Here is a 15,928-nt window from a genome sequence, read left to right as displayed (position 1 = left end):
ACCATTGATAGTGACACGAAGCTCCCGCAGGGGTGTGGCGTGCTCGATCTGCGCTGGTGGCAAGGTACTCGTGGTGACGCTGTTGACTGACAGAGGTGTGGTTGGCACAGGGACTTGGTGCATTCGACAATGATCTACTGCTTCCTTTCTTAGTTCTGGACTTACTGTGAGAAGGTCAGAGATGGTGAGGTTCAGTACTACTGTCTCTAGCATGGTTTTGAAGATGCGTTGAGTCGCATCTGGAGCTCTGGCCTTAGATTCGTACTTGAACGCAGGAATTTTGAGGTTTTCGACGATGAGTGGCTCAGAAGGTTTCGAAGGTGAGATGACTGGTGGAGGGAGAGTGTGTTCCTTGGGCGTGTTTTCTATGGTAGGTACGGCTTTAGCTTTGGACCTGGTTACGGCTAATACTTCTCCTTTTTGGACATCTTCTTCCTCTATAGTGACCACAACCGTGTGGTTTTCGATGACAGAATTGCATTGGAGGAAGTACGATTCAGAGACAAAGGCTGAGGAGGGGATTTCAGAAATGGTGGCAGTCGGGAGGGTGTTTTCGCATTGTGACGTTTCAATGGGAATAGTGTTGGATCCGGAGGCAGGTGTGGGAGGTGCATGGATGGCGTATCTTGCATCAATTGCCTGCCTTAGGGTCTCGTTTCCGGTTCGGCATATCCGCGTTTGGTCAGGGTAGGCAAAGAACTGCCCATCTCGAATGATACGTCCTGCTTGCAAATATTCTCCAGCAACTGAGCATGTGCGTATGGCATGAGGCCCGCCACAGAAAAAGCATTGGGAGTTCGTTTGATGGTTAGTGGAGGATTGGAGAGGAGGAAGGGGAAGGTAGGACAGGGATGGCTGGCTGGAGACGGTACTGACAAGGTGATGTGCTTTTGGGGATGGCCAAGCTTGAGCTGCGGACGGTAGTAGACCTGCAAGATTTGTATAACAAATGGCATAGGCGACATCAGCAATGTCGAGCCTGTGCATTTTCCTTGCCAGTTCTTCTACTTCGTCTCTTGTCAATCTGACGGGGGCAAAGGCTACGCGCCTAGTCTGAACTTCTCGCTTTACGTCTCTTTTCTTTTCTTCATCATCATCAGAGTCTTCTAGCAGTGCTGGGCTCCTTGTTTGACTAGCGTGTGGGGGCTCCCCGGACTCTCTAATGGTTCGAATCCTGGATGCGATAGGCTCATTAAGATCATCGAAGGTATCATCTGAGAATACGAAACGTCCAGCTTTGAGGACTTCGTCAAAGTCCGTGGCTTCTGTCCTTGAGTAATTCGTGTCCGTAAGTTCCAGATGCCTGTCGATAGCACGACGAGCAGCCATAGGCAATCCTTGCCAGAAGTATTGGTCTCGCTCTCGCATGGATATCTTGCCATTAGTAACAAGCCAATGTGCTACAGGGCGAAATTGCATATAGTACTGTTGCAGCTCTGTCTCCAATGAAATGTCATTGTCCGCGTTGCTAATGACGATGCGCTCGAGATTGCGAAGGGTATAACGTCAACCCTTGGCTGCTCCCGAATACTGATCTAAAATACTAGTTTTTAGCGTAGCGTAGTCCTTGCTCTCATACCTGGTTAGCATGACCCAGAAACATTTTGTGGGGTTATCCACGTAGCGGGTGATGGTTTTACATTTTTCTGCACCTGTAAGTCCATAACCGTTAGCCATGTCTTCGAATTGCTCGAAGAATTCAAGGAGCTCCGAGGTTTCGCCATTGAAGGACAGCACTTTGCTAGAGTTGGCTCCGGGCATGGCATTAATGCCTTTCGATGGGTTAGACATGGTGGCGGATGGTTGAGGAGGTATGAAGGAGGTTGCGGATGCTGCGTAGGGAACGGCGGGGTTTTGAAGGGTAGTGGTGGCTGGACCTGATTGGGAGGAAGCAGTAGGTAGAGTCAGTAGCATACTGACTTGGGGAATGAATTGGGGTTTCGGAATGGGAGGAGCCGATGGCACCGGGACAATAGATTCAATGGTTGCCTTTTTAGAAGCTCTGGATGGCTGCAAGGGTGTGGTGGGGTCAAATATTGCTGGTCTGAGTGAAAAGGATGGAGGTATAGCAGGGAACAGTGAGGAGTTTGAATGTTGAAGCAGATTAACAGTATTGTCGTCTGAGAGAGATGATTCGGAAGGAGCGTTTGATGTGTCTGGAAAATGTGCTTCGAAGTTGGAACGGGTAGGTGTCTGATGAGTACTGGATGGTCTGGAATAGGGTTTGAATGTAGATGACTCTGGGAAGAAGGGGGTAACGGGAGCATCGAGGGTGTTTGCCTGAGTCCTACATTTTCTGGACTGAGTAACGCTTTTTGGGGCCAGTGCAGGTGGCTTCTCCTTTTGTTCAAGGTAAATCTGCATGTTAGGATGACAATACTTTGAAATAGCGAAAATGGGTGGTCTGACGACCGAGTACTGAAAGAAAGACTATAGGATCAGTGGTAGATCCACAAATCAAACTTGAAGTGCGTAAGGGACATTCGAAAACAATTCCCCTCGCGGTGGGCTCCAATATGTAAGGCCGTGGTGCGAGCTTGAAGGGGAAAGTGCACAAGTAAAAGCAGATAGCGAAACAAGAGGAAAGGATGCGATGTGGACGCGACTTTCAAGAGACTTTCTGATGTTCTTGGAGCGGTGACTGATAGGGTATATTTCGCTGCTATCAATGAGAATACATGAGATGTATATATATGTTTTGCAATACCTGTCTGGGCCGGATCAAATACGAAAATAGTATGTGGCGTAGTGAAAATAACTGGTGGCAAGGAAAATACTTGGTGGCAAGGAAAATATGAGCGCAAAGTAAGGTACATAATGAAAAGAAGAAATGTATCTGCATGACTCGGATGTGAAGAGTAACACTTCTTCACATCTGTTTGGTCATGTGGAGGTTTTGCGAATGACGGTTCTCTGATTTCCTTTTGGAGCTTTGGTCAGGGTGCAGAGGATATACGATCCTTACACCAGTTAAGTGAGGACAAGCTTTGATGTGCACTGCGAGATGAAACTTTGGTACAAAATACCAGAAAGTCTTTCCAACAGGATCTGGTTGAAGGCGAAGAGGAAGTGAAGGGACATGGCCCCAGAGTTTCTTGTGCCATTGGCACACGATATCATAAGAGAAGTTGATGACTTTGAGGCTCGAAAATGTCGACAAAGCTGAAAACATGAGGTAATCCATATTTACATATCTAAAGCATGATGCCATGAGTGCCCGAAAGATGCAGACTGAATACTATACATGTACCTTTCACCTTTCTGCAAGTCGCCAACACCATTCACCAACTTCATGTCATGGCGGTGTAGGAATACGACACAGAGTGTGGCTATACAAAGATGGCTCCAAACTGATATCTTTATGTTGTGGTCTTGCACTGCCTAGTCTGCTATACTTGGTGAGACAAGTGCATTCGACCCAGGGGTCTGCGGTCTGGGAATAGTTTTGGGGGTCAATAGTCTGAGCACAGGAAACAATGTCTGAAGGTATAATTATGATGTCTGATGCAAAAGCGTCAGGTCTGATGTCTTCGGGGTTTTGGGTTATCGGGTTTGGGTTTGGGGCATCGGAAACTAATAGTGACATGATAGCGAGCATCGGGAAAGCGAGTGGTATGCACAATAATAACAATGATGGATAAGGGTGGTGAAGGAACAATGATATTCGCAATGTCAGCTAAGAACTACAAAATATCGGGTTTGACCCCTAAGCATTGGAGAATGGCTCTCCTCTACTTGGATGATGATGATGCTATGGGGAGTCCAATATTTATATAGATACGTAGAAGTCCGGAACCCTATAGGCAAAAGTAGTAGCGCAATATTTTTGGGTCTGATGTCCTATGTAATAAGACATGAGGTGCTGCAGACATGTAATAATGTGGTCTACAATGTTAGCGATGGGAAAACAAGTAACTATGCACCTAGTGGGGCTAGCACAGTGAGACAGGACATAGGTAGGACGAGTGTACACAATATCCGATAGGCCGATGTGAAGTCCAATAGTCCAATAGTCCAATGTCCAATGTCCAATGTCCAATGTTTTTGGGTTTGGTGCGTATTGAGTTGGATATGATAGGGAATGATTTGGGTAATGATTAGCATTGATACATGCATCAGAAATTAGACCTCTACGAGGCCACAGAGATGTCAGTCTTTACAGTGGGCACAGTCAACAGTGCCAACACCTGTAGCAGCAAGTCCCTTCGATATTTTTGTATCTGCCATGTTCACGGCATTATGGCTCACACAAGTGCTCCTCTGTTGACACTACTTTAATTTGTGAGAATGGACATGATGAATAGCACACACCTCTTGTATGACAGCAGAACTATTACCTATGTAGGCCTTGTAATGCTTCTCATTGACGAAATAGCCCCAGCCACTGCTGAGACCTGGATCTTTGGTGTTGGAGGAGATGGCTCAGCGCTTGAGACGGAAATTTGCATTGATTGCAAGAAATACACTATACATCCACCTGAAATATGTTAGCATCAATCCTACCACCGACAATAGAAAAACGCACTGTTGAGTTGAAGCTTCCCACCCGTCAGGTAAATTTTTTCTGGGGTGTGGGCATGCTGGGCACAGAAGAGCGAGTTCTCCTTCCTGAGTTGTGTTGACACCAGCTGGATCATGGCCATGGCCAGTGCATTTCAAGGAATGAAGGTTTCTCCATTCATGCATGATCCTAAGAAATGTTGAGTAGCGATCCTAGATGAAGTATGAGTCTAGCTGCATAAAAACATAGACAATATGATGCATCCGTATTGGTGTGATTCTGGTATTGTCGCTCTGGTGCGCTGTAGAGACTCATGCCTCTCATGGTGTGATATGGCACTTTTCACTAGGGAGTTCATTGCACGAACTTGCAGCACCATTCTGTGTGCTATCTGCAGCTATCCCTATATGAGGCGCAGCTTTCCCGCACACCATGCGCGCACCATTCCCACGCTTTACGATGTATACGCGCGCGCGCTTTCCCGCGCTTGATTGCCCTATAGCGCCAGCCTTCCGGAAGCATCCATCCACTGTCCACCAAGCTCTCTAGTGCGTGTATTTCCATTTCCCTTATTTACATATCATTTCACCTTTATTTATATCATGGACCCTTACTTACATACATATATCTTTACATACCTTACTCGGTAGCGATTCGGCTCCGCATGACAGCACTTAGGCGCCATATAAGCGCCAGCATCACGGACCACTAGGGGACTCTACCTCCCACTTACCCACTTACTACCTAGCAGAGTATAGTTGCAATCTATTCCTTGGCACCTCGCACTCGCATCTCTTGTCTTGCATCATATCACCACTTAAGCAAACTCACACTTACTCTCACTTGTTTCCGCTCATGCGCGCGTGCGCTTCCCGCGCCTCGCGCGTACCTTCGCTTTCCCACGCCTCGCGCGCACCTGCGCGCTTTCTCGCGCTTCGCATCAGCCGACCAGTAGCGCCTTCGGTGCGCACTACTAGATCCTTGCTGCACTCACTTCCCCTTTAGGGTCGAACGCACTTGTCGTCTCAGGTATAGCAGACTAGGCAATGCGCGACCTTACAACATTCACAGATACAGTCTGGAGCATTGTTTTGTTCCTCTCTGTATTGTTGTTTCTACAGCGCCAAACTATGATAGAATTTGTATGTGGATACTTTGGACTTGAAGGAAAGCAGGTGAAAGAACTTCAACACCGCAAATGTTGCAGCAGTTCTAGGATCAGTGGCTGTTGCAGGGAAAAGACGCGCCCAAAGCAACTGTTTATAATGAGAAGCTTCGTGCTCGCAACCACAGAAGTCTAGGCCGACTTCATGAATTCCATGAGTGTTGATAACAATGAAGTTGTCATGAAAGGTGGGGCTCAGATGATGACAAGTTTCTCCTGCCTTGTGACCGAGCTGAATATGTAGCCCTAAAAATTTGAGGGTTACAGCATGGAAAAACCCATCCTGCCATTCCTAAAGCACGACAAAATTTGATACAGATACATTACGAATGAGAATTACTCCACCTCAATTCTATGGAATGGCATTCTGAGGTGCAACTGCAAGAGGCATGCATGACAAGATAGCAGAGGGGATAAACAGTCTTGACATCTGAAAGACGGCAAAAATTCCCTGCATGAGCATGGTTCACTGGTGCTTTGCCTTGCCCTTCAAGACAAATGAGTTCAAGTAAGTATGTTTTGTCTTTAGGCAGCCAAAGGGCGATGGGATCATCCTAAAAGATGATCAAAAAAATACTACAATAAAACTACATAAGAGACTCACACCTGGTGTTCTCCAGCACCATACTTGAAATGGCCCATCCAAATGAGACTGCAGATCTTCTACTGCCTGGCAGAACTGAGTCTCATTCCAAGGGTCTAAGTCCATGCCAACAGCTTGTTGAGATAGCACTTGCTCCTTCTCTTCTATTGCAGGTCTGGAAGCAGACAAGTATGATGTCCGGAGATTGAAATTTCCATTTACCTGCAGGCTGAAGTTGCAATGTCTGGTGCTGGCCTGGCCAACAGTTTCGCTATGTATATGGTGAATGAATTTTGGGTGTTTGGATGGGCGACCTCCAGCTGATATGACTAAGAGATTGTCACCTGAAGAAAAACAGTATTGAACGACATGCTGATGTGACAAGGGGCTGGAAGTTACAGGGATATATCCCTGTGGCTGATAGTATGATGACATTGGCGAATCTGCGATACTAGAGCTTCAAAGGAAGTGGGCTCACCAAACAATGCATCAGGCATGTGACCGATCATGTGATATTCACACTAGTAGAAACAGTACATGAATGTATTGAAAAGTCGACAGCGAAATGCGTGAATGTAAGCCTTAAATATGGATACCCTTCTGGTACATCAGCTCTCCCATTGAGTGAGCAACCGTCAACTCAGTGAGTCCTTCAATGTCCAAAAAATACTGGACATCATCTATATAAGCAAGTGTAGTGCTTGAGAACCGGGAGACTGATTCAGTAGCGCGAGACTTGGTTGAGACTCCACAGAAAATAATGATTTGATCCTGCACTTGAGTTGCACGGCGGAGTAAGCATTTGACCTTGGTTTTCGCATTTTGAATGATTGAGGTGTTGCCCTTGCCATGCACTTCATCTGGCAAGCTTTTGACGTACTGAAGGAGGAGACTCTCTGTAAATGTGCAGGGTTTTTTAATTAGCACCAACATCTTGTCCTTGATGCTTTTGAAAGTGAGCAGGCACAATGGGAGATCTAGTGATCTGTAGATATTTAAATTATGTTTCGCTATTTATAGAATAAAAAAAGTCAGGACATACAGTGTGTCATTCTCATCATCACTTGTCTCCAGCTCAGATGGATCTTCATCATAGCCCAAGGCTACAGCAAGTGCTCTTTGAATCTCCTGTACCTCCTGCAATGGCTTTGTGAGGCAAAGCTCTCCTCGCCTTTTCAATATACCATCTCTGTGTCTTTGTACATCAGTTGAACTGCCGTCTGTCAAAGACAATTAATAAAAATCAAACTTACTTTTCGTAATGATGTCGGTGTCTCTCTTGACTCGCTGCAAGTTTTGCTTGTTCTATTTTATGAATGGGGGGACGCAGCATGATGATCATGCAGACTGGGAAAATAGACGAATCAGCAAGGATATGTGAGGGACTGGCAGAGGGATGTATACCAGTGTATGGTCCATCGTGAATTGGGCCTGGAAATGAGACCCAGAAAGGGATAGAAGTTTCTGTGCTGAGAGGGAATGGAGGATCAACTGTAATACAACATGCATCAGCCACCAATAGCAACTTCATTGACTTGTCTAATAGGATTACGAATATACACAGATACTGTCGGCATATTGGTGATAAATCTCCCCCTTTTCATATGTTTTATCCAAGGCATCCATATCGATTCTAACCCACACAATTATATCTTGTAGTGACACCCTGACCTCTCACACACATGTGAGTACTGCGCTTCCTACCTTGCGTGCCTCTAGTTCTAGATCCTCAATTATATCAAGCATTGCGAGGATATTGATGAGCACATTCGTCACTTCAGACTCCTCACACTGAATCAATGCGCAGCATAAGGTTTCTGTGAACTCACAGGATGAGTTGCCGATCACTGCGAATAGCTGTTGGTTTATAGATTTCGTATTCCTAGACAAAATTTTTATGAGTGGAGTTACAGTAGCTAGCTGATGACATACCTTTCTTTATATGCCTATCTATACTTACCAGCAGCTCTTGCTTTTTCTTCAGATGAGTTGTACAATTGAGGTCAGCCCATAGTGAGTGTGCCAGGGAGTTATACACATTGGTTGGTATGCAAGGGAAATTTACTGCGTGTTCTGAATGCCTAGGTTGAATACCGCTATCCATTCAAATATAATAAGAAAATACCTGAGTCTGTATATGCACCCTGGTTGGTGCGTGAAGGAGATTTACACATGAGGCCTGGTTGGTGTGCAAGGGAGATTTACTACATGTGAGGCCCTGGTTGGTGGTGCCCGAGGGAGATTTATGCATGGGATAATGATGGCATGTTACAAATAACACACAGCTCCTTACTGAAAGTTTTCATTTCAGTTGCCCCAGCAAAACATATCAAGTCAGTGTAACGTACATGAAACACATCACTGTTATGCGAATATTACTAAATCCAAAAACACCATGGCCCCTCCTAGGTGGATGCCAGTTGAACAAGAGGCATGGTTGCAACCTTGGTATGAAAAATTCAAGGCAAAGCAGGGTGAAAAAAGCAAGAACTACAAGAATTTCTTTGCCGACCTTTGTGAACAATGGTTTGAAGAGTTCCCAGAACCAAGGCCGGTGTAGAGACTCATGCGTCTCAATGCTAAATATGCGGCCCTTTACCCACATAATCCCCTATATGTTCCAGCTCTTATCCATAGGATCAGTCTTGTGCACATCTTACTTGCACTCGCATCTCATGCACGTGTTCATGCGCCCCACCCTAGGTCTTCATGCTCCTGTCTGTCCGACTGTCCTACATCCTCGCTGATTTACTGGTGCGTTATTCTTATCAATCTCATTGAATTGACGTATCCTCAGTCCAATTTCCGCGCTTACATACAGAACACCTATCTTAGGCTTTAGAATATATTTAGTGTTGATATAGTTACTCGGTTCAGTACGGCGCTCGGATGCGCCACATAGCATAATTCTTGGGCACAATTCCCCTTCTTAAAAGGAGGGAGGGTTCTTTAGGACTAGTTTTTACACGACTTTTCCCCCCATATCTCAGTATACTGCAAAGTGTATAATCCACCTATGTGCTAGAAATCTGATTATACTCCTTTATCAACTGTCACCTGCGCTTCCGCTATTCCTTGAAGACTCTTTCCCTTATCGCTCGAAGCGCGCCTCCACTTACGCGTGTGTGACCCTTGCACCTCTTGCTCACACGCGCATCTCGCGCGCATTATCTTCTCATGCCCGTCTAGTTGACAGAGTTTCCCTCCATTTTATTAGTGAGGAACTTCTCTCAGTAGCTGTCCTTTGGGTCGAGTCGTATTCTCATATCCAGGTCTTGCTGTAGAGTCCCCATTGGTTTTTAGTGTTTTCACCTATAGTCAAGATTCCTCACCTTCACTGGGTCACATCACACAGGTAGGACACCTGTGACATCAATGGAGATGGGTGCGGCTCATGATGCACATAAGACAGTGAGTATTCACCCATTAGGCTATGGGTAATGATGTGACTAAATACATACAACAAAGAAATTATATACTTGATTAAAAATAGCTTAGGAGGTTCAAGATTGGGCAGAAAGGCGAAGGCAAATACAACAAGTGTGATCGATTCCATGGTTCAAAGCATTACTGAGTGTGAAAAGCCCATGCGCATGCTCCAGGAACAGGAGGCATACTCAAAAATGTTCTACACAACTCGTGTTCAGCCAACTGTTAAAGGATCCCTGGAGAAAGCTGCTCATGAACACAGGACACTTACCAATGGTGAACACGTCACTCTTGTGAAGAAGGAGACTGTGATGTTATATGCCCAGGAGTCGCCTGATATCAAGGACCAAGTGAAGCAGTATCTCAAAGACCAGAAGCAGCAGAGAATCCAAGATAAGCAAATCAGATGGAGGCAAACATGTGGTGATTACTCATGGTGAGCTCGTGTTAATTACATTCAGTGGCACCATATCACCAACTTACCTCCGCTTCGAAAAGAAACCTCGACAAACTTGCAGCAGTCACTAACTCATTCTTGAAAGGGCTGGCAGAAGCAACTGGGATGTCGTTGTAGCACTCGAGCTCGCGCTATGCTCATATCCAGCTGATTCGTGATTCATGTCAAATGCCTGTTGCACGATAATCACTTCCCACTCAATCCAACACTTTGACAGTGGACCCTATGCTTTGACTAGCAGACCTGATGTTTCGGCCGCAGCGGACCCGATATCTTCCTGTGCACTTGTCCTATCCATGTCCCGTCCTGTCTTGCTAGCCCCACTAGGTGCGTAGTTGATCATTTCACACATTACTCACGTCGCAGCAAGCACTTTTACATGTTTTCCCATAGTCCGCAGCGCCTCATGTTTATTTTACATATACTTCAGGCCCGAAATATTCCGCTGCTACTTTCACCTACAGGTTCTGTATTTCTACGTACTTACATATATATTGGACTGACCTCAAGCTTTATTCATCATCCAAGTAGTGGGGAGCCGTTCCCTGACACTTTGTAGTCAAACCCGATATTTCGTACTTCTTAGTTGACATTGCGAATATTACCACTCTTTCTATCTGAAATACCCATCATTATCAATATCTCCACATACCGCTCACTTTCCTGACATTCACTATCACTATTCTCCATAACACACTGAACCCGCACCCAAAACCTGCTAACCCGAAAACATCGGACCTGACACTTTGGCACCAGACTTGTGATTATACCTTCAGACTTTGTTTCCTGCACTCGGACTTTTGATCACTTATCATTTCACTACTTTTGGACTAATACCAGATAGCTAACCCCTTGGGTCGAATGCACTTGTCTACAAGTATAGCAGACTAGGCCGCACAAGACCACAACATTTTATATTGCTGATTACTTACTTCATGTAGTGTCCAGTGATTGTTGTCTCATTACATCATTCTCCCTCCTTGCTGGGGGTCTGTCTCCAGAAGCACTTGGGTCAATCGATATCTATAGGTAAGCTTTGTCATATCCTGCATTCCGGACCCGGACCTATCACGCAATCATCTCCGGACATCCGGATCTGGTCAGCTTCTATCTTCCGGATCTTTTCCCTTTGGTATGTCCATTCTCAGGTAGCCCCTGCGTCCGGTCATCCGGTTATACCTATAACCGGACTATATGCTTAATTTCCGTATCTGCTTAATTTCCATCTTCATTTTATTGAGTTCCGATAGACTAGTGTTAGGTGTTCCATGTGCTCCGTCCATAGCCTCACATAGCCTTGCACTGCACTGACTGATTCTCCATTATGTCCTCAGTAGTATATAAACCCTGTACAGTCTCTGTATTTCCTCAGTTCGAATATTCTTTTAGACTCTGCTCATTCCCTCCTCCATCCGACTTGAGTTTCTCCTCTCATCATCCTCCGATAGTCTTAGAATTGACTCCTATAGACTTACCACCTCTGCCTCTACCTTTGGTAGTCCTCTACTGTTTCCTTTCTAGTTCGGACTTCGTCCAGATTAGTCTTATCACTTGTTCCTGAATGTCTGCCGGAATTCCCGCACATTGGACTCCGGACCCCGGACGTCGTCCATTAGCCCTTGGAAGTTAGGGGCACATACTCAGGTAAGGGGCACAGCACATGAGCTGAAGCCAAGCCCTTTGGATTCAACCCTTGAGCATGTTCTTAACAAGCTTGCATTTTACTGAAAAAAATAAAACCATATCTTACTTGTTCAGTTTTCATGTCAGTCAAATGAAGCTAGGTAACAACTTTAGCACCACATACCCTGGGTTTGATGCCAGTGTCATGAAGCCCTTTCAAGACTTTTTACATTGAGTACACCGTGAGTTTTTCTGAGCAATTGAATTCATTGAACTGACTAGGCATTAAATTTAATAGCTGAGGCTAGCGTATCGAGCCCACAACAGCAAGAGGGTAGTAGTGGAACTGGTGGTGACACAAGGGATTCATCGTCATACTTGGATATATATAAGTCGGGTAGTGAGCTTCTGTCCTTTTGGGATGTATCATCATCAGGTACCAGCAGCATCATTCATTACTTATCTATGATTGATGTATCATCGTCAGGTACCAGCGGTAGTGTCTCTAATGCCTTGTCCATTGGGGATGTATCACTACAGTAATCTGATATGCAATCAATGCAACACGATACATCCCTTGATGGACTCCTCTTACAATCTCCCATCCTTCCAGAATCACTCACAACGGTGCCTTTGCCCCCTTTGCCCCCTTTGCATGACACCTGCGATGACTAGACGAACCCAAACTTAGATATATTTCTCTCCAATCTGGATATTCAGATTGGGTTGGAGCCGCTAGCTGGTGCATCAGAAATTGCTACTCTTACCATGGTCCCACTTTCCTCCTGCATCACTGTTCACTGCTAGTACTGCCACCCTGCCTTCAGACACCAGCTCAAGCATACTGCCCGCCGTCTCTCACACCCCTCAACTGGACACTATTTCCACTCCCCCTCCAGACACCATCTTGAACACACTGCCCGCCATCTCTCATATTCCTTAACCGGTCACTACTTCCAGTCACCCTCCAGATATCAGCTCGAGCACCGAGTCACTCACTAGCAAACTTCCTCTCACTTCGACAACTCCTTCCTTTGATGTGGATCCATCGGCACCTACCCCAGGAAGCAACCATCTTGATGACATAGACATCAATGATGGAACAGTGCTTGAAACACACAGGACCAAGCACATCCCCAAGCCATCAACATGCAACGACACTGCAAATGCGATCAGCGCTTCTTGGAAGGAAAACAAGTGCCCCTGGTCTGAGATGTCTTCAGACCACAGATCCAAGTGAGTTGCAGCTATATCCAATATTCATTCTCAACTTGATTAGATACAATTAACAGGAGGGCAAAAGTGTGATGGGTCCTGAGTCACTCATTCAACATATCTTGCTCATTCTGTTATCATCATTTGGCTGCACCGTTTTAATTTTTGGTAATGCAAGCATAGTATAGTACTTGTAATAAAGACATGTCCTCCCCAAAAAGACGCAATATATTGTTTTCTCGCATGTATGATATAGTTGGACACAGTTTGAACATCACAAATGAGATACTGCACACTACTAAAGGTCATGTGGCAATTGACACTCACGAAACCACAATAAAACTTAAATTTCCTTCATGTGCACACCTCCACTCTTGACCAAATCTCATACTGAGATTACCTTGTCCGCCTGACAACATTGTGGCCGAATTTGCAGTTCTAGATGAAGTTGAGGTGGTCAGTTACAATGGCGAGGATGATAAATGGAATGAAGCAGAACCTTAATGATGTTGAAGTGCTGGAGTGAAATACTTTGTTTTAACGAGCTGGATTGAGTTGAACATTTTGTAGATGAAGTTGAAGTGGTGAGTTACATGGCGAGAATGACGGATAGGATGAAGCATAACCTGGCAAAATGCAAGCACATGAGGACAGTGCATCTAGGAGAAAGAAAAAAAGGATGTGAACTGAGAAATTGGAGGAATTCAACAAAACAAGTGGATGTGCAAAGAAAAACATACCAAGTGTGGGAAGTTCCTCATAGGCACTAGGTGAAGTCAAAAAGATAGATGAAAATACTATAAAGACAAGATCATAAGCAGGTACAGGCAGGTACAGGCACTCACCTGAGATTCAAGAGAGATCTGCCCTCAATGGACCTGCTCATTGAAAGATCCAGTCAATGGAAGCCAATGCAGAAGAACCAAATATTGGGTCCTATGGGAGGCAAGGGTCAACAGGTGGACAATGTCCATATATAGCATTCAACCTCCATTTTTATGATTAGTAAGCCCATAAAGCGGCTGCCCTAGGGATACATCCTGTTTCAATAGTATTACAAGTAACATCAGTCACGTGGCCACCCTATCATTTTCCCTTCATCTCGCCCTCACCATCTACCGGCTCACACTCCTTTACCGAATATCTATTTACCGGATCCTCAGGACCATTCCCATCCCTCATCTCCACCTCCTCTTCGCCCTTATCTCTAATAACGCACCAACGTGTGCACATGCCTTGGCACTATGACTCGTCCTGACTCATGCCACCAATGTGGCTTTCCTTTTCTGTCTCCTTTGACTTGCACTTGCTGTGCACTGTATCTTTACCGTTGGGTCATACCAACATTTCTCAGTCTCATTCCACATTCAACCTCCCATCACTAATTAGGCTGTGTTTCCAGCGTACCTATACCCCTTTCCATTTCCCCTCTACCCTTACCTACAGTATGGTAACCCAGCCCTCAACCCTTTCCACTTAGTATAAGTAGTCGGTCACCCTGTACTAGATTCTTTAACTTGAATCTACTCAATCTTCCCTTGAAACTACTTTCTTCAAGAGCTCCCTCAGCTCTTGTCTCTAGTATGACTTTCTTAGGTGCTCATTGCATCTAAGTCTATCTCGATCAACAGTCATCATTAGGACAAGACAGTCCTTACTTTGACTTCAGTGACTTCAAGGACATCCATCTTAGAAGTCACATGACACGCATGTCTGTGATATCTGCCGACTCGATGTCGCCTGTCTCACTCGCTATACCAGACTCTTCCAGTTATGTCATGAACATTAGCGGACGACGCCCCTCTTAGGGCTCCGCATAACAGACCTATTTGAGTGCGTAACAGATAGTGGACGATTAAACTGAATGATGTATCAGAGTTTCTGGCTTATAGTACAGTATAGATACATCTTTATAACAGTATAGGCTGCTCGCCCAAGGAGTTACTACTGGGCCTTGTTGATAACACCCCTCACACCCTGCTCGATGACACGACAAGTTCCGTCATCCCACAAGACATTTACGTCCACTCTGTATACATAATGCAACAACATCTAGATGCCTTCAGCAATGCAGTGGCCAATGCCATAAGACGGAAGGCGACATTCAACAAACGAGTTCTGTCATCGTACCAAGGTGAGGTATTGTTTCATCCTGGGCAGCTCGTTCAAACATATGCTAGTGACATTGACAATAATTTTAAGTCTTCCCACAAAATCATTTCATGCTGGTCAGCCCCACGTCAAGTTGTCACCAAGCGAACCAACTCCTATTTGTTGGAGACCCTGGAAGGGTTCCCTATACCAGGATGGTATCATGCACGACATCTATGTTTGTTCTTGCCTTGAACAGGCACCCTACTAGCAGAGATGGAAAACAAGAAAGTCGACGAAGCTGATGTTATGGTCACTGCACAGTGAGGATGTCAGTGACCCCAGAGTGTCGCATTTTTAGAGGGGTATCTGTGTTAGGATGTTTGGCATCAGGGGCTTCCTGGAGGCTTCCTAGGAGCCATTCTTAGTTAGGATTCAGGGTTCTGAGGTCTCGGACCTGGTTGGCAGAGCTTTAGAGTAACAGTTTCCCAGGGTAGACACACATCCCAACCATCACCTGTTTGGCACCCAGTGTCGAGACGCAGCCTCTCTAATGTCACATAAGGAAAATTATCCCTGACCCACTACCCCCACTGGCCACTGTAACTATAACTCCTGCAGACTCGGATTCTGTTCCTAATGATCCATCATCAGAGTCTGAGCAGCTGGAAACTCAAGATGGAGACATCAGTGACAATGACCAATCACTTGGGCACATCACATCCATTCTCGCACAGTGCTCATAAGTCATTAGAAGATGAGGACACCATAGACATGGCACCTCAGGCAGCACTTTTCAGAACTATTAGAGGTCTCTCAGACGGTATTGTTATGTTGAGATTATATAGTCTAAGAGACCCAGCC

General features: G+C 45.4%; 3 protein-coding genes across 3 annotated transcripts; 1 reads left to right on the top strand and 2 right to left on the bottom strand.

The window, feature by feature from the left end:
• Nucleotides 1-5,616: 5,616 nt before the first annotated feature.
• HD556DRAFT_1234116 (uncharacterized protein) lies at nt 5,617-6,101 on the bottom strand (the record flags this gene model as incomplete). The annotated part of the gene is made up of 2 exons (XM_041297642.1): nt 5,617-5,958; nt 6,012-6,101. Coding segments are annotated over 2 exons (432 nt in total), but the record flags the coding sequence as incomplete, so codon positions are not given.
• A 730-nt stretch (nt 6,102-6,831) lies between these two features.
• On the bottom strand, nt 6,832-7,826 carry HD556DRAFT_1441377 (uncharacterized protein; the record flags this gene model as incomplete). The annotated part of the gene is made up of 4 exons (XM_041306286.1): nt 6,832-7,234; nt 7,292-7,438; nt 7,503-7,740; nt 7,802-7,826. 4 exons carry the CDS (start codon nt 7,824-7,826, stop codon nt 6,832-6,834), a joined length of 813 nt encoding a protein of 270 aa, XP_041162050.1.
• A 1,977-nt stretch (nt 7,827-9,803) lies between these two features.
• HD556DRAFT_1306884 (uncharacterized protein) lies at nt 9,804-10,118 on the top strand (the record flags this gene model as incomplete). The annotated part of the gene is made up of 1 exon (XM_041299970.1): nt 9,804-10,118. The coding sequence occupies one exon, from the start codon at nt 9,804-9,806 to the stop codon at nt 10,116-10,118; it is 315 nt and encodes a 104-aa protein (XP_041162049.1).
• Nucleotides 10,119-15,928: the final 5,810 nt, after the last annotated feature.

The sequence above is a fragment of the Suillus plorans genome (genome assembly GCF_016647745.1).
Source record: "Suillus plorans strain S12 chromosome Unknown HD556scaffold_18, whole genome shotgun sequence".
NCBI classification, from domain to species: domain Eukaryota; kingdom Fungi; phylum Basidiomycota; class Agaricomycetes; order Boletales; family Suillaceae; genus Suillus; species Suillus plorans.
This window is presented reverse-complemented; position numbering and strand designations above follow the sequence as displayed.